At 39.4% G+C, this 21,348-nt stretch overlaps 1 protein-coding gene across 3 annotated transcripts in view; it reads right to left on the bottom strand.

Annotated features, from left to right (window-relative positions):
* cadm2a (cell adhesion molecule 2a) overlaps nucleotides 1–21,348 on the bottom strand; it is a 361,176-nt gene that overhangs the window by 38,149 nt on the left and 301,679 nt on the right. For all 3 annotated transcript variants that reach the window (XM_049592823.1, XM_049592825.1, XM_049592824.1), the window contains 2 exons: nucleotides 18,258–18,410; nucleotides 10,900–11,037 (listed from right to left, as the gene is read on the bottom strand). In XM_049592823.1, coding sequence (XP_049448780.1) covers nucleotides 10,900–11,037; nucleotides 18,258–18,410 — 291 coding nt within the window. The remainder of the gene's footprint in view (nucleotides 1–10,899; nucleotides 11,038–18,257; nucleotides 18,411–21,348) is intronic.

The following is a 21,348-nucleotide window of genomic DNA, read 5'->3' on the forward strand; positions in this document are numbered from 1 at the left end:
CATTATCGGAGAGATTGCACTTTCTATACAATTCTGCTGTGTGATTTCAGTGTCTAGACCCATTTAGATTCTTGTCTCACGGCGATTTGAATGGACTCTGATTGCCTCTGTGTGATTCAGGATAAGAGTACTGCAAAACGTGCTCTCACAAAGTTCGAGTTCATTAATATCATTACTTGGTCCAAAGGCTTCTTAGATCCACTTTAGGAACATAATAACAGTTGTCTAGCAGCAAGCAATACCTCATTGTTAGAGTGCGTCAGCCTGTGTGCACTCGTGGCTTCTGAGCCATTGTGTGTGCGTGCACAAGAGTGTGTGCGCATGGGTGTGGGTGAGAGAAGGTATAATTGGTCTATAAATATCTTATCACATTTTAAGTGCAGCTGAAAGGAGCAGCTGACATGAAGCTGCCATTAAAGCTCAGAGCTGTCAGTCAAAAAAGTCATCTGGCCAGTCTCATGCCACTGTTAGTTTGTCCAATCAAGAGATTTTTGGGGAGAGTTATTGTTGGAACTTTTAAAAAATGCTGGAAATGATATTATATAGCAGCTACTGCAGAGCGTCTGTCAGTACTTATATCAAACTTTCTCTCAAAAAAAGTCAAACATGGAGTCTTAAATGTGGGGTGTTCTTTTCTTTTGCAACCAGTATGTGATTTAAAACATTAAGGTATTCAGCTACTTCAGGATGGAGGCCACATCACTGTATAGCACATTCTAAAGTAAATAATATAATGTTCCTAGAAACAAAACCCAGCTGGAATTCTCCTTATATTTACATTTAAACAGGCGAGAAAATTAAAAATGCATCTTCTTTAAGCTCTTGAGCCTGTTATTATGAATATGTATAAATTGTAAGTGCAGCCAGCCAGCAACCCCACGTGTATTGTCTACAACTGCCCTCTCACACATTATACTGTTCGTACATGTCTTGGCTCTCTGCAGCTTTCTTACATTTTCACACAATCTCTATGATTTCCCTTAAAAAATGGCAATTCAAAATGCACAAATATGGTCTCTGTCACCCATGTGCATTTGAAAGTGTTTATATATATTCTTTTCAAATACAGAAAAAATGCACACCATCCTACCATATTCACCTGTGGAACCTCTCCTTAACAAAAAGCCTGGCAGAATTTGGCTGTGACTGCGGCACACTGTTCTGTGGGTGGGTGCTCAGAGCTCTGCATCGTTGGTGTGAGCCAAGACAGAGCCTTGGGGGATTAGAAATGGAAACGACAGGCGTAAAAGAGTGAGAATCTGACCCTTTTATGCCATTTCACAGGAGAGAGGGACAACCCAAGAGGAGAAGACAGAGGGACGGACAAGAGAGACATAGATGGACTGCTGGGGTGGGTTTGGAATCAACAACAACAATAACAGCGAGAGAGCTGACTAATCCTGGCAGCGGGGGGCCAAGGGCTGACTAAACATACCCTGAACTGCATCCCATCTGAGATTTAAAACAATTTGCATGTAAAATCATCTGTGGGTGAGGATAATCAAAATATGTAACAGTACAAATCACTCATTTAGGTCCTGTAAAATTCACAATGCAAACAGAAAACAATATGTTACCAGATAACTACCAAGTCTGCTTCCCTTTGCCTTTAAGATGAGCCACACAGCAGTAGGTATGACTAAACTTTAAAACAAGAGCACTAATACACAGCAGGCTCCAGCTCCAGTGAGGTGTGGAGATGATATATTGCGCCGTCCACCATCTTCTCACATTTTCTGGCTACTGTGCAGCGTTCAGGGAGCTGGTCCTGTTGGCAGCCTGTAAGCACCCTCCCCTGCCTGACCTGTCTTACCAGGCCAACTGTGCGCTTAACTGACGGGTGACTACGACCAGGGAGCGCTGTTGAGTTTCTATCAGTGCCTGGCAGACCCGTCATGATGTCCTTTCTGACGTGAAACTCCCTGAGCATTCGCAGCTAAGAAATGTCTGCTGTGGATTCATGAAGACGGGGCTTTTTTCACCGGCCCTCAAAAGGAGAGGTCTGGTCAGTCTCGGTGCCTTGGCATTTAAAACTGGACAGGTGCTCCACCTCCAGGATGTTGCTCTTAATGGGCATAGACAGTGGGTGTAGCAATCTGATGTCCTCTTCTTTCGCCACAGCGCTCAAGTCTAACTCTGTTAACCTGATCACACACTTATGATTCCAGAGACAGAGAATACGTTAGATACACCTCCACCTGGGCATATTTAATCAAGGTGATACAAGTTTAAAGAAAGAAAGAAAGAAAGAAAGAAAGAAAGAAAGAAAGAAAGCAGAGATGGTGCATGAGATAATTGTGCTAAAGATATTTCTGCTCTTAATTCTACCCATCTTGGGGAGTTTGACAAAAATAATTTCACTTAAATTTAGGGTAGGGTTTATAGGGAGACATTTATATAATAAGTATGTTTTCTTTAGTGTATAATCACCTGAAAATAATCACTGTGTTTTTGTTACTATGAGCCATTTTTATCTACACTGGGAGCAGGTCCTCATCTACAGACATCACAATACTGCACGGCCATGTTTCTACAATAGCCCAGAACAGACAAACCAAACACTGGCTCTAGACAGGGCCATTCACATTTTCATGTCAGCCACCTTAGTTAGCAGCCCCCCGCAGTGAGCCAAACAGCGCTGTTGAAATACAAATTTTTTACATGAAGCTACTTAGGGTTTTTGCCTGTTTTAATCACCTGGGGCCTCGTTTATAAACGTGGTATATGCACAGAAAAAGGCATTTCCAACTGCCACGTGCAGTGCTGCTGGATCTCTGCACAGCATTGGGCCTGGCGTTACAAAGAAGTAACCGCAGACACCAAGCTATGCTGGTGCTGTGCTGCACAATGTGGCACAGCTGAAAAACGTGCCACTACCGCTTTACACGGATATTGGCCCTGACCCCGACCTCTATCTGCAGGCATTTTGGATAAATGCTGCTGCGCGACAGCATCTGGATGTGATGCATCACTTATGAAAACAAAACGTATTTTAAGAATTGAGTCAGGAAAATCAGTGTTTGTCAAACAATTATGGCAACTGTATTCCCCACTTAGAGTGTTAATTCAGTCAGTGCGAAACATCCCTCAGTTTTCTGTCCAAATAAATCACTGCAAATAGCCTTAACACCTTAATATCGGACCACTTATTCTTGACTTCTGAAACAGTCTGAGGCAGCAGCATTTATAGCATCTGCCAGCAGCTGCCACGCCACTGCATTTTAGCCTTATTAATGCCCATACTGAGTTACCAAACAACATTGTCTTTCTGTTATCGACCTCTCCAACAAGAACTTCAACTTCACACCGTGCGAAGTTTCGTTTTTTTTAATCTTTTGTTGCTACGTTTGGATGCTCCTCTTTGTGCTGTTTCTTGTTAATGAATATTAATTCAGGGCGTTTCACTGGCCATTTATAGGCACCTATGGGTGGGGCAAGACGGTTGCCCACTTGCCCCAAATTTCGAGTTGATTCTGATTTATAAAGGGAAACTGCCGTGGGACAAGCGTATGCACTGTGTTATAGATCAGAATATTTTTGTACGTAAGCACTTTCTGTACTTTGTATGTTATCTTCAGTCACCTTTCCTGTGCACAGTTTTATTAACGAGGCCCCTTCCGAACAATGAACACTGAAGGAATCCTAACCGGGAGTTCATGCTTGGCACGTGGGAGAAGTTTCAGCTAGTTGTAATCTGCAATCTTCACTGCTAGATGCCACTAAATCCTTCACACTGCTCCCTTAAAGTTGTGATGCTTCAAAGAGATGTAAAACAGCATAAAACCAGAGAGCACTGCTTCATCTGAATGTTGATGATAATTAATATACCAATCTAGTAGATATCAGCAGATCTTATTTAATGTGTGTACGTATGCAAGTACTTTTGTGCTTGTGCTGTACATGTATACAGAATATAAAAGGTGAATATGCGTTTTTGTGTGTGTACGACTTAGACATCTTTTATTCATGCCACTGTGACTTGCAGGAGCCATCTTGAAATTACATCTTTAATGGTCATTGATCCACTGCACCCCAGGGAGCTGGGTAGCGTAAATGTAGTCCCAACACAGACTTTTTAAGTAGTGTGCAAGGTTGTCTAACACTGCCGGAATGACTGAAAAGGTATTTTTCTTTTAAGTAAAAACATCTTTAAATTCCTGAACTTAATTCTTATCTTAGCGCTCACAATGTCACAAGCAGTCTCATCAACTTTAACATCATCCTCTTTCAAACGCGCTTCAGGAGCTACTCTCCTCAATAGCTCTTTTTCGAGAGAAAACCTTGGAATAATGATGGCCACCTTATTCTGTTCTCCCTCACAATATTCAAGGACAATTACCCATAAATGAAGAAATAGCCAGCACTCTTTGAAAAGGTTGTCCAGTCACTGTTAGATTCCTCAGCGAACGGGCAGACTTGAGTGATAGTGTGCTGAGAAGTCAGCAGACAACGACCTAAAATAGTGCACAGCATGTCCGCCGTAATAGTTCCTTGTCCTTGACTAACAAGTTTGACAACAGAATAGGGATGTGACCGCGAGCGAATTTGAATCAAATCTTTGTGTTTTCTTCCTTAAGCCCCCTTGGAATAGAGTTATCGCGTAACATGATGAAGCAATAACCTCTACAGTTTAGGTCAGAGAGTATGATAATACCACTCCGATAGCGAAACATCCCCACCCTTATTTGAAATAAATATTCATTTCATCTCCTGCCTTGCTTGGTCTCCACACAGCTCCCCCTGGTTCAGTGGTGTGTAAACAAGCGCTACATGTGGTGATATTGGCAGAGGTCTCTCTGGGTTACGGTGTGTAACTGAGATAGAAATATATCATTACTGGGTGGGGACTGAGGGGATCTGAGGGACAAAGAGACTGAGAAATAAGAATATTGGATTCCGTTCCACACACACAAGCTTATGTCCTTACATGCGGGCTGTCTGCTCCATCTGTCTGTTTTGCTCGCACACACGTATACTCAGATACACACACACTTAGCATAGGGTGTCCGTTAACTGCATGCGAATGGGTGATGGACCGCTCCAGTGGCTCTGCCGGTAATATAATCTTCTCTATTCCCCCAGATCCCACACCAATATGTCACAATTGTCATTTATTCCCAGCATGGTCGCCCACAATCAGATGGCTTTTCGCATTGAACACACCCTGATCCTGTCAGGATGATGAACACTTCAAGTGCACTCACATACACCGACACGTGCATGCATACATTGTGTATTAACATGCCCTTTGTGTTTGCTTGCTTTCATGTTTATTTTTTTTGTCAATTTAAATATGTAAAGAAAGACTGCCGGAGAGTGGCACGCACACAGATAAACTCTCCATTAGTGAGATACATATATAATAAGTCACACTGACTGTCCATGTAACAATTTGCACCTTCTTATTAATATGAAGAAAGGGGACCAATTAGTGGCAGAAATGCATTTCTGGTTTGCGGAGAAGAATTAAATGTGTGAATGTGTCAATCATAATCTGGAGAATGTACTTTTTCCTGAGCTGGACACACCCTGAATATGTCTGACAAATGCTTCACACTGAGCGACGGATTGCTAATTAAAAGCAGACACCTACTTGTCAGGAAAGACAGGATATTAATCAAGGGGATCAATGCGTCCTTCACCTTTGACACCATCAGGAGCTTTAGCATATATACTTGCTTTATGTATAATTTCTATGGATATGAGAAAGAAGACAACAGTGACAAGGTCAGTTAGGGAAAAAATCTATATAAAAGTTCATGAATCTGGCTTGATTAGCGGTGACCTTTTGTGGTTGAAAAATCAAATTTGGACTTCATCTTCACTCTGTCCAAAGTTAGTGGGTGGGATTAACACATCTTTACCTCCCTAAATTTTAAGCTCAGAAGACGTTCTGAATAGACCTGATGACATAGATTCAATATCATCTTCCAACTCTGGTTAATTAAATGGAAAGTTACCATGATATGTGCTTAAAATTGTGTGCAAAACCAGCATTGATTTGGACTTATCTGCTTGCTTATCTGGACCCTGGGAGACCCTAATGCCAGATAGCAGGCTGAGCTGTCTGGGCTTAAGCCGGGGTAGAAAGGGTGTAATGGCAGACACCGAGAGAGCTTTTCAGTGAATTCAGCGAGGGACAAAAACGTCGCCTCTGATCAAAATTCTTGACGAGTCCAATAGCAGATGTGACAAGGATCTTCTAATCCGACATTTGGATAAAGTCTCAAGGTTCTGCTCTCTGTTTTGGGACAATGTTACCAGGATTTACTAAGATTTACTAAAGAGAAAAATGATGATCATTATATATTAGAGTTTCTACACATTTTCCATTTACACTTTTCTAGACTTCTCTGTAGATTTTGCAAAACATATTTGACATCTAAGTACAAATAGCTAGCCCTTGGAAGACATCCATTTATCCATTACTATTGTGACCATTCAGTCCACACTCCTGCGCAGAAAGTTGGACGTCTGAGAAGAGGTAAACTGTCGTACCTATACTCATATTATTTTCCCTTTTATTTGTTTAGTCTCTTTTATAACTAAGAATGGAATATGAGCTGAAAAAAAGTTAAATAATTTTATTTTAATAGCATCTGTGCAGCCTTGTTAATTGTCTATTATAGTGGTTCCCAACTGGTCCAGCCACAGGGTTCAGATTTCTCCTTCGTCATTAGTTCAAGGTCCACACAGTTTAATAAATTCAGTGTCACACTTGCGTTTTGCCATGTCATCGAGCTAGTTTGCTGTCTTTGTCAAGTAGCTGTCTATTAGTCACTCACTCTACAGCAGGAAACAGCACTTCATAGTAAAAGCTTTGTGCCAGAAATTCACTGAACTAAAAATTAAAGTCGAGGAGTCAGGTCCACAAATGGGAAGGTATGGTCATGAATAACTTTTGATAGGAAGGTGGTACAGACTTGAAATTAAGCTCTACTCCCCCATTTTGGACCCTTCCACATCGATAGAGCCCACCCCCGACCTTCTAGGATGACTGGAAGTGGGTGAACTCAACATTCGAGGAGTCAGGTCTAGATACAGGAAGGCATGGTCGCAAATAACTTTTGATTGGAAGGTGGTATAGACTTGAAACTAAGCCCTTCTCCAGCATTTTAGGCCCTTCCGCATCGATAGCCTGTGGTCCATTCAGCATGGACCTGTGACCCACTTTTGGACCGCAACTCAGCAGTTGGGAACCCCACGTCTATGGAAACAATGATGAACGCAGCCACAAAGGTGTGGTTATTTTACACAGAAAAGATAGTCCGTTTACTTCTCTGATGACTACATCACTGCATAAGTAGAATATCTGGTTATCTATGATAGTATGTTTTTACGCAATTCAAAGACATTGCCACATTTTTTTTCAAACTAATTCAGCAAGAATGTCTGTATTTGGTTTAATTATTAGGCATTTTGGGCAGAGCTGTTTTGCAGACTGTGAAGCACAGGCATATAGGAAGCTCTACGTGTTTAGTTGCATGTCATACCTCTTGTCTTGTTTTCGATGATATCAAGCTCACTAATTTTATACTTTAAGAAACAGACTGGGGCAATCACAAATATTTTCCAAACCATCTTTTCTTTTAACCATTCTTATCCAGACCTGAAATTACTAAAAACAAATTTAATACATTTCCATACTGCACAGTAACCCTCATATATACATACAAACTGCCACCTATACTATAAGTTTCGACAATGTTAAGTGTTTAGGGAATATGCAGTACAGATTACATTTACACAGAAAGGTGATCCTGAACACACTATTCGTGTCCTTTCCGGGCAAAGAGCTGCAACCTTGTCACAGTGAATAATATACTGATATAAAACTGTGCAAGACCCAAATTAAAGGGAGGAGTGTGCCAAGATGAGGGAAGAGAATTATAGCATCTGACCTTAATGAGAAGGCGTATCCTCCTGAGACTACCTTCACTTCAAACCACCAAGGATATCTCTGACTACCTGTTAACTTCCCGTGGTAAATTAAAAGAATGTTAAGTCCTGGCTATGTTTCCATTTGCCTTACAGGGAGTTCTTCTTTCAGTAGTGGGCCAACTGGGAGAAGCAATAATCACCCGCAGAGACACAATAAGCCTGTAAGGAAAAATACTCGTGCTGCTAATTAGTGTATATTCTGCCTCTATAAGCTTCATGTTCCTCAGAAGGGTGATAAGAGGAAGTATAAAGTGGAGTGACAAACCACTGTAATACATCACTAAAACATGGTGATTAGTTAGATTAGAAAATGTAAAAAACAATATGCGACTTGGGGATCTACCCATTACCAGCATTTAATGAGTAAAAGACTAATACGATCACTGTTTATGAAAGTGCGATAATGGTTATAAGGAGTATCAAGCATTCCCTTTCATACTGTTGATTGAGGTTCCAGTAACAACTGTGAGGTTTTGTCAGTGTCAGTAAGCATAAGGATAAGATGACTATTAACAGATAACATCCTGATTCAGTCTCAGGATGTAGCCTTCATTTCATTTTCACCAAAGCCACCAAACTACATTTAAAAAAACAACAATTTTAGCATGTATAGAGTCAGCAAATTTTCACTTAACTGTGTGAACTAAGGGTTTATTTCAACCAAACTAGAGTAGGTAATTTTTAGAATAGCGGAAAGACAAACTAAGATGACACTTGTGAGTTTTATTTTGTTTTTGTCGACTTGGAATTAAGTGTGTTTTATGATGATAAAATTACTGCTTATTTAAATGAAGTCTGTGACTTTGGATATAGCGATTTCAGGGCTGTTTCTAGTTAAACAAAAAGGATCTTATCTTTAAACAAAAGGGTCTATCCATGTAGGGATCCTTTCCTTTATGTTGCCACACAGCTATAATGACAATCTGAGCCTATCAGTGGCAAAAAAAGCACTTTTAGCGGACGTACATTGAGGGAGCATACGCCACAAGTAGCTCCACTGCAGCCCTTTTGCTCAATATTGGATCAATTTCAAAATTGGTTGTTCCCATGAGTCACTTTGACACAAAAACATGGAAAAATTGGGTCCAGTTTGAAAAGATACCCTTTTAGGTGTGTCTATTAGAAACTTGTATTGCAAACTTGTATTATATTGCTTGTACAGTCATTGAAAAATAGGAAGAAACAGGCGCTCAATAGAAGACAGACCCAGTCACTGTTGTGACAGCAAAGAAGCCCCAAAAATACCTGATAGCTCAAAGAGAAGGTATTACTATGCAAAGTTAATAAGCAAAAGCGTTGCATGCTTTGGCACACGAAAAAGATTTTTGTGGTTTATTAATCTTTTGTTAAAGCAGTGAAATAAATTCTGTGAAGTGTTGTGTGTTCTGCATCCAAAATGCAATTTAAGTTGAAAATTTTCTACATTTAATTGGGCGTTTAAGATGTGCAACACCTGGCTGCTTGTTATTCTCACTACTTAGTTTTAGTGATCTGCTGGGTTACGCAAAGATTCTGACAGTGTCTTTCCAAACCTGCATTGTTTTTTTGGCAGTTCTAATATAAAAGAAGAAAACCTGTGATTCTCAATCGTCTCAATCTCTTTGTTTACACTTGCAGTCATTTAAATTAGAAAAGGGTGATTTGCATTTTGTTATCTGCCTTTAATCTACTTTGTGAAAGAGCATAGATGCCTTCGTAAAAAAGTTCTGCAACAGTGCGGATGATCTGTGACAGTCTGTCCCTCTGGGTTCTGAATTTTATTTGATACAGAACTGCATCTGTTTCTCTCTTCCTTGTTTCATCATTTCATGTCCCTAGCTCTCTTTTCTTTAATATTCTCTCTCATTCTCTCCCTCTCTCTCTTGCTCTCCCGTTCAAACAATTACAAAGCGGATGGTTCATCAAGTAGAACAGAGCAGGAGCAGGGTGGAAATGAGGTGTGTAGTCCAGTCAGTGTGATTTAGAACAGCCCTCTGATAACAAGGGAGGTTAATGTATCGGTCTCAGGCCAGAGGACACATGCTGAATCTGCTCTATTAGAAACAACTTGTTCGGAACAAAAATACACCGTAGAGACATCAGCTGCAGCAGTTTCATGGTGTTGGTTTTATGAAAAAGACTTTCTGCCCATTTTCAAAGTATTGTAATACGCAGATTCATATTTTCTGGCACACTTGTGCTCTGTTTGTTTATTACAACACACGGTCTGAGCCACACTGAAATGTGATAATCAATATTTTTTAGTGTCTGACAACACAGTGGAGTTTGGGAATGACTCTACAAAATTGTGGGCCTAATTGAGAAGTCAAAAGGAAACTATAGCTTGGAAATACTGGTCGATCTGTAAAGCCTAATTATCATTTTAGCAACATTACAGATGATCACACACGATAAATTTCATCTTTTTAAAACTATAGAAAGTAATTAAATTGCTTCATTGAGAAAAATGCTAACAATAACAAATATGTAGTCTAAATAAGGAGTATCATGTTTGATTGATTGATTGTCTCTAAGAATCTACATGTAATGTTTTTAAAGAAGCAAAGGTGAAACCCCAGATGTCTGTATGACATCACACCAAGTAGCAACATCAAGGGCTAAAAAATGAAGCCAACATGAAAGTGCCAAGTACTGCAGTTCCTTAAATGGCCACTTGGCTCTGAACAGAGAATAAAGTCACGCTCCCTCTGTGTGTGTTGTAATCCAAGCTAAGTTAAGGGCATGCCCGCTTTGAGTGACTCTGAGTGAGTCACCTCAGGTAACCTCTGGTTTCAAGAATCCAACAAGTTTACGGTCATACTGCTCAATACCAGGCTTTAAAATGGGAGTCCACAAACCAATGGTTGACATTACAGTGGCTATGTCCATTATTTGTATGCAGTCTATGCATTACACACACTGTGTTTGTGTACCCATAGCAGTGATGCAGATGTACATACAGATACAGATTTTACCCACCTTTGACCTCCTTTTCATTTCTGAACCAGCGCAGGTCAGCGGCAGGCTTGCTGCCCTGAGTCATGCAGGTCAGAGTGATGTGGTCTCCCTCCATGGCAGGCTTCGTCAGGCCATCGATCTCTGGCTTCTCCGGCACACCTGAAGGACAGAACAGGAAATCACAGCGATGGAAGTAATTCACACACAGCGGTGTGTCATTATGCAACAATAATATTGTTATGCCTTATTGGAAATTCTCCTCCAGCTCGCGCTCCTGCGGGGAGATTAGAGGGCAGACTACAGAGCAGCATACCCGAGCAGAGTCCTGCTTGAGAACGCATCGGGGAGGAGCCTAGCTGACACAGCGATGGACGGTCTCTATCACCGTTAGACCATCCTCATGCTTAAGGGTCGGTTTACCCAAATTACAGAGGAACATATTTTCTCACATACATCTATCTAGTGGTGTCTTGCTTTGCAGATAGTTTAAATTTTCTTTGGCCAGGTTGTGATATCTGTCTGTAGAAGAGAATAGTTTTCACTGGAAGTATTTTCTCCCAACTTTATTATATCATCATGGCTAAATATCAGAAGGTGGAATTAAAAACTATGTTTTTGTGTGTGTAAATGTGGGTAAGCAAAGGCTTCTGACCACAGAGGAGGCCAGGAGGTTGTATAGCAAATGTTAATTACTGGCCTTTCCTATAATGAGTGTTTTTTAAGTGTGCAGAGTCTGCCCTTCTAATGTCGATGAGCAATAAGTCTGCCTCAGGCTGAGTGACTGAAAGGTCTGTCAGTCAATGCCATTGACTGACTATGGCCTCGTCCGTCTCACCACCTCTTGTAAGGTTTATTACCAGACTTAAAGGTCCTGCTGTTTTCTGTTTAAAATCCTCTTGAAGGAATAAACTTCACACACAATCCAAACAACGGCCGCTGCTTGGTGGATACAGTATGCAGTGAGATCTATCCCTCCTCATCTTACTAAACGCTATACGTTTTCCTATGCAAATTTGCTCAATGCTTTACAAGTGTGTGAAGTGTCACTGTATCTAACTAAGCACTGTGCTGCATAAGTATGTGAATGAGTAGCTGTGATTCGACTCAGAAGAGTATTTGATGGTTTTTCTCCAAGACTGAACGAGAACAGATCAAATACAATGTTCATCTTATACAGTCACGTTCCCCTCGGGTGGCTAGAGGCTGCTAATCCTTCTCTCTCCGTTTGTGTGTGTGCATGTGTGTGTGTGAGTATAGAGCTTTGTGGGTGCTTGTGTTTCTCTGTTGGTTTGTGCGTCATGGATTTGAACGTGCTGTGGTGTATTTGTGTGTGTATGCACGACTGTTTCAGCATGACAAACAGTATTTTCAAGACCTGAAAAAGAAATGAGAAGTGGATTTCTGATGTGAGGTGAAAAAAAGAGAAAAGTGGATTTCACTGATAGTTCCTATGGCCAGATTTTATCACAATGCCTTCTCTTATTCTACATACTTTATATGGATGTATCTCATACAAAGTTCAGGAGGTCATTTCTATTGGAAGTTATTCAGAACCAAAATTTAAAATCAGTTACTATTATTAAAAATAACTGAATGCTGAGCCTGTTGTGTTGTGCATTTTTAGCCAAGCTGGTGGCATCGCTCTTCAGATGGCAATGTCCATCTGTCAGTTAATCCACCATGTGAAATTTTGTACCAGCATTCATAACTTCCAGTTGATGAATCCTAATGTCTCTGGTGATTCCCTGACTTTTCCTCTAATGCCACCATGAGGTTGACATTTATCTTGCCCCACAACCAGGTCAAATTTCTTATTTGTCCAGTCATTTGTTAAATAACTGCAAAAATGCTGTACTTAATGTTTAGTTCAATTAGCAAATGCTGGAAAGCTAACACGCTAGACTAAGATGATGAATGTGATAAACATATTACATGCTAAACTTTATCCTGTTAGTGTAGTCATTATGAGCATGTTCTCATCCTAATGTTTGTGCTTTGAGCATTCTGCTTAAAGCACCGACATGCCGACAGAGACGCTGGCATGGCTGTAGACTGTTAGTCTTGTTGATGATCATTAGGGATGTGTGAACATATCGATAAACTTCAGTATATATACTTGATATTATGTATTGTGATACTGTATCAATTCTCAAAAACACTGTCAATTATAGCTGAGCAACACACACAACACAGAAGTTACATCATATAGTTATGGCATGCCCTTCAAATTGTGGATGAGTGGCTGAAGTGATCAGACTCATAATATAAGGATAAGGAAAGAAAAAACTCAAGAACAAGGAAGTAAGAATAACATTAACTGCTAGCAATTATGAACAAACTGGCCTGATTTAGCTTAAAGCTAAACATTATCCATGGTGACAAAGATGAAATCATTTTTTAAAATATAAAAGTAACTATTGGATAGACTCTGCATATTGACTGATAGCTAAGCCAAATAAACAGGGAAAAGAGACAAGGGATAACAGGGAAAAGTGTTGATAAAGAGTATTTGTCTCTCTGCAAAAATGCCTGGATCATAATTATTTTAACCTTAGTAGTCTCTAATCCACATAGCATGATGCCTGAACATAGGACTTTCACATTAGAATGTCTGTTCTGCCTTAGCTGAGGCTTGAACTCACAATCTTCAACACCAAGAACCATCCTCTATCTCACTGAACTAATTGGCAAACAGAAATGTCACATGTAGCTTCACAAATTGACTAAGCCAATCACCTGTGTGCAAGACAGCAGCTGTTAGTGTGAGGCAGATTTCAAATGGCTGTCAAAAATTCAGTTATTAAGACAAAAATCCAAAAATACACAAATTGCATCGAGACAGCATGGAGATGTTGGTAATTTGTTTTTTAACAATGATTTATTGGCTCCATAAGTGAAAAACTGATGTTTAAAAATGCCATTTTTGCATTAACTCCAACTGTTCGCATGAGAGCAAAATTCAAAATGCTGTCAAAAATTCAGTTTTTGAGATAAAATTCTGATATTTTCCAAACATCATCTACCATGACTCCAAAATTTTGTCAATTTTTTTTTTAATCAACATTGAAAATGTATTTAGCAAGAATTTGCAAGTATATGTTTACAATACCGTTTACAGTCAAACATTTTGATGCACTGTAGGCTCAATTTTCGATAAATCAAAAATCTGTGTGGATCATTTTTGTAGGACAGAAGATGTTCTGTAGCAAGTTTGGTGTCAATTGAGCAAAAATTGTGGGAGGAGATAGGTTTAAGAAGTTTTACAGTTTTTGAAAAAAAAACAGAGTGATGGACTTCATAATTTGCAATAGGTTTAAATGTACAAAAGTTTCTTCAGTATTGGGGCTACATTTTGGTGAAAGTTGCAAATCTGTAGCACATATGGTTGATTTGTTGTGAACTTTCAAAATTTTGAACTTTAGAGGCTTGCTGTAGCGCCACCATCAGGACTATTGGCCTGTTTTTGCAGCTGAGACAATCTGGCATGGGACTGGACCTTTGTGCAAAGTTTGGTGATTTTTCGCGCATGGGAAGTATGATTTCCTCGGAAGAAGAAGAAGAAGAGCATGCAGCAAAACAATAGGGTTTGCCCGGACCCCAGTAAGTGTTTTAAGGTCCAGTGTGAGGGATTTAGTGGCATCTAGTGGTGAGGTTGAAGATTGCAACCAACTGAAACTCCTCCTGTTTGCAAAGTGAGCAGGAGAACTACAGTAGCTGGCATAAAAAAAATGAAACCCGAATGGTCCTATCTAGAGTCAGTGCTTGGATTGTCCATATTGGGCTACTGTAGCAACAACATGGCTCATAAACGGCTCATTCTAAGGTAACAAAAGACAACAATTCTTATATTTTGGTAATTATATATAGGGATACATTATTATATTGGCACGTCATCGGTATCGGCTGAGATTGGCTTTAAAATGAAGTATCAGAATCAGCCAACATGCTTTTTCTTATTTTGCACAATGAGTGAATATTAAATACATTGAAAAGTATTGTATTTCATGTCTCCATCTGCCAGGAGGCCATCATGATAAGAGTATGCATGCATAATATGATGTTAATTCCACTACAATAGAGACTTGATGATCACTAAAATTAGGTAGCAAAAAAAGTGGATACATCAATATCAGTATCAGTTATCGGTCAGATGAGTTGTTACATATCGGCATATCAGACATCTGCATCATCATCATGAATATTATATATAATTTCTGCCAGTAGATGCCTCTAAATCCTTCACACTGGACCTTTAAATATTGAAAACCAGACAGGACAGGTTGAGGTTGAGGAGAGGTGTGCACACTGACAAATTAAGTTATTACAGACTGACCTTATGTAACAGTGCATTCACAAAATAATATTTCCTTTAAGCAGGAATTAAATAATTAAGAATTTACATGCAAAGTTTCGTGGCAGTGATTCATTTTGTGTTTAAACTCTCAAACGCTACATGGCAGCGTCATATTCTATCTTCAGACATTTCACTCTCCCACTCCAATGTTACAACAAATCACTGGCGTTAACACAAGGAACACGGGCCTATGTAACAGGCATAGTCATAAACAGACATAAAGAGTGCACTACTAGCACTGACAATTTTCGTAAATTTAGATTTAAAAAACACTGCAATTTTCACAATGTACTGAATCCTAACCCCTGTATTGTGATATCTATCTTATTGGCCAAAACACAGCCATTTTGTTTATACAATTACTATTTTCATACTCTGGAATTCATGTTTGACTCATTGTAGTGATTTATGCATGACTGTATTTGTACAGTTTTAACAGATAAGCACATGTTTGTATTAATTCACCAAAATATTTTCGAGAAGATCTGAAAGAGAAGCTCATTTTGTTGCACATTTATCTAACAGTTTGATATTTTGTCCAAATCATTGTTAATGTTTTTTTGTTTTCATTCCCAGCACACTCTGTCCTGAAACAGTGGCAGATAAACCAGGCCATTCCCAGACCATTTGGTATGTTTATTAAATCTCCTTCTCTGCTTCCTGGCGTGCACCATTAACTATTGTTCAGTATTGCAAAAATAATTTTCTCCATATCCTTATTGAGCAGTAGCCTTTAATGTCTCTAATTCTCTGAATGCTTGTTAACACAGAGCGCCAGCTAATGGTCCTGGAGTGCACTAGGACATCTATTAGCATTAGCAAAAACTAATTGGCAAGATAATAAGCCCAGTGGCAGGAAATGAAACAATGTTTGTGTGGGGCGATGATCACACAGCACAAACATTACTACAGGGCTCAACAGTATGTTTTTATTTGTCTGCAGATGCTGGCATAAGCAACAGGCTATTTTTAACCATAGTCAGTATGTTCATTTCTGTTTGTCTTAAAGGAAATAAACAAAACAAAGCCATAAATTGTTTAAACTGAAACTAGAAAGCACTCAAAGCTTAACCTCCACCAAGGTTGTACAATTGTCTGGAGGTGCTGTTTTAGTAATAATGTTTTTAAATTATCACATACACAAAACAGAATACACATGATAGAATTGTTGCATACAAGTACCAGCATTGTTGTTCTTTTTTAAAATGTTGTTTTATTAATAAACCTTTGAAATAATATGGGATCTGCACAAATAAACCACAAATTTTTCCCTCGGCCCCATGGCCTAACTCTTCATCTAATTTCATCGAAACCTTTTAGCATGTTTTTAACAAACTGCAGCTATTGGCAACGTACTATATAGTGCATTTTTAGACCCATCTTATATTTAGTGATGTTTTGTGGCCTAAAACTTTAACTCTAACCACACCATACTATAGACAGACATTTTGACTTGTCATAGTATAATAAGCGCAGGTGAAATTGATGACATTAATGATGGTTCAGTTCCAATAAAGTGGAAATAGGCAAGTTTTTCGCTTTAACTTATTATGAGTGCAATGCAATGGCTATAGAATAACGACACCATCTAACCTGGTTCCCTATAAGCCTTGCTTTTACTATGCCATTCCGTCTGCCAACAGGTGCAATTTCCCTGAAAAATAAAGGCTTGATTCGTGGCAAAAAGAAAATATGTCAACCACTGTGCAACCAAAACAGGAGCAGAACAGTGCTTTTGTTTTCCTCGGTAGCTATTGTTAGCTATCCCCAGTTTCAAATAAGTATCAGTGTAAGGTCTTTGGAGTTACAATCCTCAGCAACTGGCATTCGGATGAAGTAACTGAGGAAACTTTATCTGGCAACAGAAAAAGAACCCTGGTGCTAGGCTCTGAGGAAAACAAAAAGCAATCCAGTTTACTTTGTGACAGCTGCACCAACAATAATACCACTTGAAAACACTACGTGGATAAAAGTTGAAAGTTGTCTGCCCATTTTAAGTGTCCCAGTAAGCTTTACAGTCAGCCAGCATACACAATATCAGGGTCTCCGCTATAATCTTAACACAGCTATCATTAATTTTCCTACTCTGACATGTCAGAATGTCTGCTGTGGAACAAAAGGTCTATTGGTCAGCTCTTACAAGCCAAAGAACAAGAGCCTCTCTTGTGTTAAACAGTTCTATGGGGAGAAATTAGTATAGAAGATGCAAAGGTACCATTTTTTCCCACAAGTAATAGCTTACATAGACCATGATGCATCACAGCCACAAAAATGTGGATGAGTGCAACTTTTTCATTGCTTTTTCCCTCTCGTAAATCTAACACTTTTGCTCTCTCTACAAATGTGCTCCACATCTGAAAGCATCACCTGTTCTTTGAAGTAATTTTAGGAAATGCTAGATTGTCTTAGGGGATGTGCACATGCCGGGTTTTGCCACCCTCAAATAGACACACGGCAGGCATGCTCAAAGGCCAGAGCGATGCCGTCGTGGTGCGCACACGTTCCAGAGCGTCTATGTTTCAGGGCGCGACAGCTGTGCCCCGAGATAAACTTCTGGAACACAGCAGTGTGTATCGCGTGTCATGTGACGAGGAACAACCAATCACAGCCGACAGATATCTTTCCCTTCTTCCGTAAATAGCAGTCTATGGTAAACATGGAAAAGTTGATCATTTTGGTGCAGGGCTGCCAGAGCTTTACATCTGTCCCATGGACGATAGGCCAACACACTTGTAAACAGCACCTGGAAGAAGATCAGCTCTGCACTCAGGATTTTAGCTATTATAAACTAATGAAAACATAGTTGTGGATATTATAATCCATTTCTACCAACAGATTGCCCTAAATCCTTCACACTGTACCTTTAACGTTTGTAAACCAGACAAGAAAGGTTGAGGTTGAGGAAAGGTGTACACATCGACAAATTAAGCTATTATAGACTGACCTTATGTAACAATGCAATCACAAAATAACATTTCCTTTAAGCAGGAATACTCAATATACTTAATGTGAAACAGATACTCACCTAGAACAGTCAGGTAGGCTTTGGCTGTTCTGACAGGCATGGTGAAGAGAGAACAGGTGTACATGCCTTCATCCGTCAGTGTGACATCACTGATGCTGATGGTCAACTCCGACCAAGACGCACGCACCAGCTCAATCCTGTTGTCCCTTAAAGCTGGGCAGAGAGACAGACAAACACAGAGAGAGTGAGTAAACATGACAAACAAGAAACCATGTGTAACTTGATGTCCATTCTCCACGTTTTATATTATCATTTGGGTACACTATGCACACACATAGTCAAATAGACAGAGGGACAGATTCGAGGAGGCACACAGAGAAGCATCAACAAATGCGAGATGGCAACAGCAGGAAAGAGCAAAATAGAAAAGAGAGATCAGTGGTATGTTAATATTTTGCTGTTCCTCTATTGTACGATGCAAAGCATGTTCATATTGTTGAAAAAAACACAAAGAATAAAAGACGATGGCATCTTAACCACACACACATTAATCTTATCCAAGTGTAACACTACAAACATGCATTTGACTGCTCAGATTTTGGAATTATTTACACATAATGATATGCAATTTTGCCCAGTTAATGCCAATGTCAAATTGTTTAAGGCTAATTTTCATTGTTTACTGCTACTTTGAAATAAAAATAATACTTGAGCAAGCCAAACCAGTCACTGTGTAGTGTAAGTAATGTATGTATGAACAGATTTAAATGCATAAACAACCAAAATATGACCTCAAAATGTACCTGAATCAAAAAATGGACGCATCAGTCGGCCTGTACAGTGATCCGTGCTCATACAGTCATCTCTGGTGGAAACCCTCGTAGACATTTTACTTATATGAAAATGTAATCTTCCAAAAGACATAACGGGAATGGAAATCAATATTGCAATAACAGGCTGAGGACAAAAAAAAAAAAGACCTAATGAGAATTTGGTGAGATGTGAGAGTTGAAATGGATTTGCTGAAATTGGATGGCTTGTTGATGGATACTCCAAGGTCTTCAAAGTAGACGTTGTACTTCATATCCGCGATACCGTGGGAGCATGATTTCAGAATGCGGTGACGCCTTGAAAAGGACGTGATTCAGGCCTGAGGGGTGCATGGTGACATACAAAACAAAACCGCACAAAAGGCTGGGTCTTACTTACAAAAAAAAAAAAAGGAGGATTGTTGAGTGTGATAAAAAGTTAATTCACTCTGTTTCTGCAGCCTTGGCGGCTCAAGAGATTTATGCAAGCCTTGATTTCACGAGTACAACACCTTTCTACAAACCTTATTTAATATGAGCAGCCAAGGCTACTTTGCTTTCACTCTCCATCAAAGTGACTTGGAGCACACCTCGCTCAAGTGCAGCATATGTGTGTGCATGTGTTCGCATGTGTGACTGTTTGGGTTCAGCAGAGACGAGGCATGATTATTTGTGTACAGGCGTTTATATTTTCTTTCATGTGAGGCCACATAAAAGAATATTCTAATCTTATGGTAATTTGGAAGAAATCATATAAAAAGTGGAGCACCCTGGTTTTGTAACCTTCCTACAAAGACTTGAAGAGTAAAGGCCATTAGACAGTCTGTTTGTAGAGTGCTTTAAAGAGCGGCTGGCTGAATGGAGAGAAACGATACGAGAGGTATCTAAAGAGCTGGAACTGTGTTTCAACATCCTAAAGCTTTAAAACAGCATTAAAAAGTCATTTTCCTTTCCTTAATATCTTCCCTACCTCACACACACTGTGTACCTTTTTCTCAAACTACAACCCAAGTTATGGTTAACACTCTACATCAAACACTTGATCAATTAAAAAGGCTACAAAACAGTGGGAATGCACCAATTAAATTCTTGGCAAATACCCATACTGGTGTTTAAAATAACAGTTTGGCTGATAGCCAATACTGATGTTTTTGTTGTTGTTGTTTACTTTGCTTTTGTTGTTATCTATTACCTCCTTTGTGCCAGTTAAACAAAGGGATCTTCATTATTAAAAAAATAACTGTTTTAAAGTCATTCAGTTCTTCCTTCCATCATCTTTAAATGAGCACAAATTTAATCATATAATGTTTAAAGAACATTTCACATGAAAAACATATTAAAAAAACAACTTTAAAAGCCTTTTTACAATATCTGTTTTATAATTTGGTGAAAATATCAACACATTTCTCCTTCAAACAACTGTATTTATTCAAGTATCTAACCAAATACTAATTGTACAAGATTTCATTTAACACATCATGAAAATGTTATAAGTTACGTCTACCTAATACTCTTTTTTACACAGCAGAACCTGAACACATCAAAATGCAACTCAATGCAGCTGGTGGCCCAAACGCTGCAAGTTAACAGCTGACATTAACTGGCTCTCCTCCTGCCAAGAGGAAAAAATTAAGGGGTGGGAATCTCCAGGCACCTCATGATTCGATTCGATTACGATTCAGAGAATAAAGAGTCAATAATAAAACAATTACAGATGCATCCCAATGCATCAAAATGTTTGATTTCAACATGACTTATTATTTTTCTTTTAAAAAAAGCATACTATATTTTTGGTGATTCATAATTAAATAAACAGGTTATTTAACTTGAATATAGCGTGGCTCTTTCTTTCCCCTTCAACCTATCGCCATACCCTCACTTTTGACCCGGGGTTGCCAGTCAGACTGTGTCCATCTGCGGATGCTCACGCTTGTCCACTGTGGAATACACATGTAGATGGGATAAATGCACGCCTGAGTAGGGTCCACTGTTTGCATAGCCTACTGTAGTATTTCCCCTGAAAGTGTATGTAATTAATGTCCTATTCAATAAGATATGGTCCGTATCCTTTTTATTTTAAAAAGTTAACTGCACTGGTGAATGAATGAATTACTCTGAAAGCACCTTAGTCTCCTGTGTGTATAAGAATAACATGAGGGGGAGGCGGAGCGCTCCGTCACAGCCGCTGTGTTGTTATTTATGTTATGCCAGCAGAGGAGCTGCGAATAGCCTTTATCTCGGTTAGCACCGGTGAAAGCCAAGACACTGGGCAGGCCAGGCACGGGGTTTTTAAGGTCAAACAGACTGAGCAGAGAGCAATTTCCTTCACCACAGAGGTGTTT

The sequence above is a fragment of the Epinephelus fuscoguttatus genome, linkage group LG12 (assembly GCF_011397635.1).
Source record: "Epinephelus fuscoguttatus linkage group LG12, E.fuscoguttatus.final_Chr_v1".
Taxonomy (NCBI): domain Eukaryota; kingdom Metazoa; phylum Chordata; class Actinopteri; order Perciformes; family Serranidae; genus Epinephelus; species Epinephelus fuscoguttatus.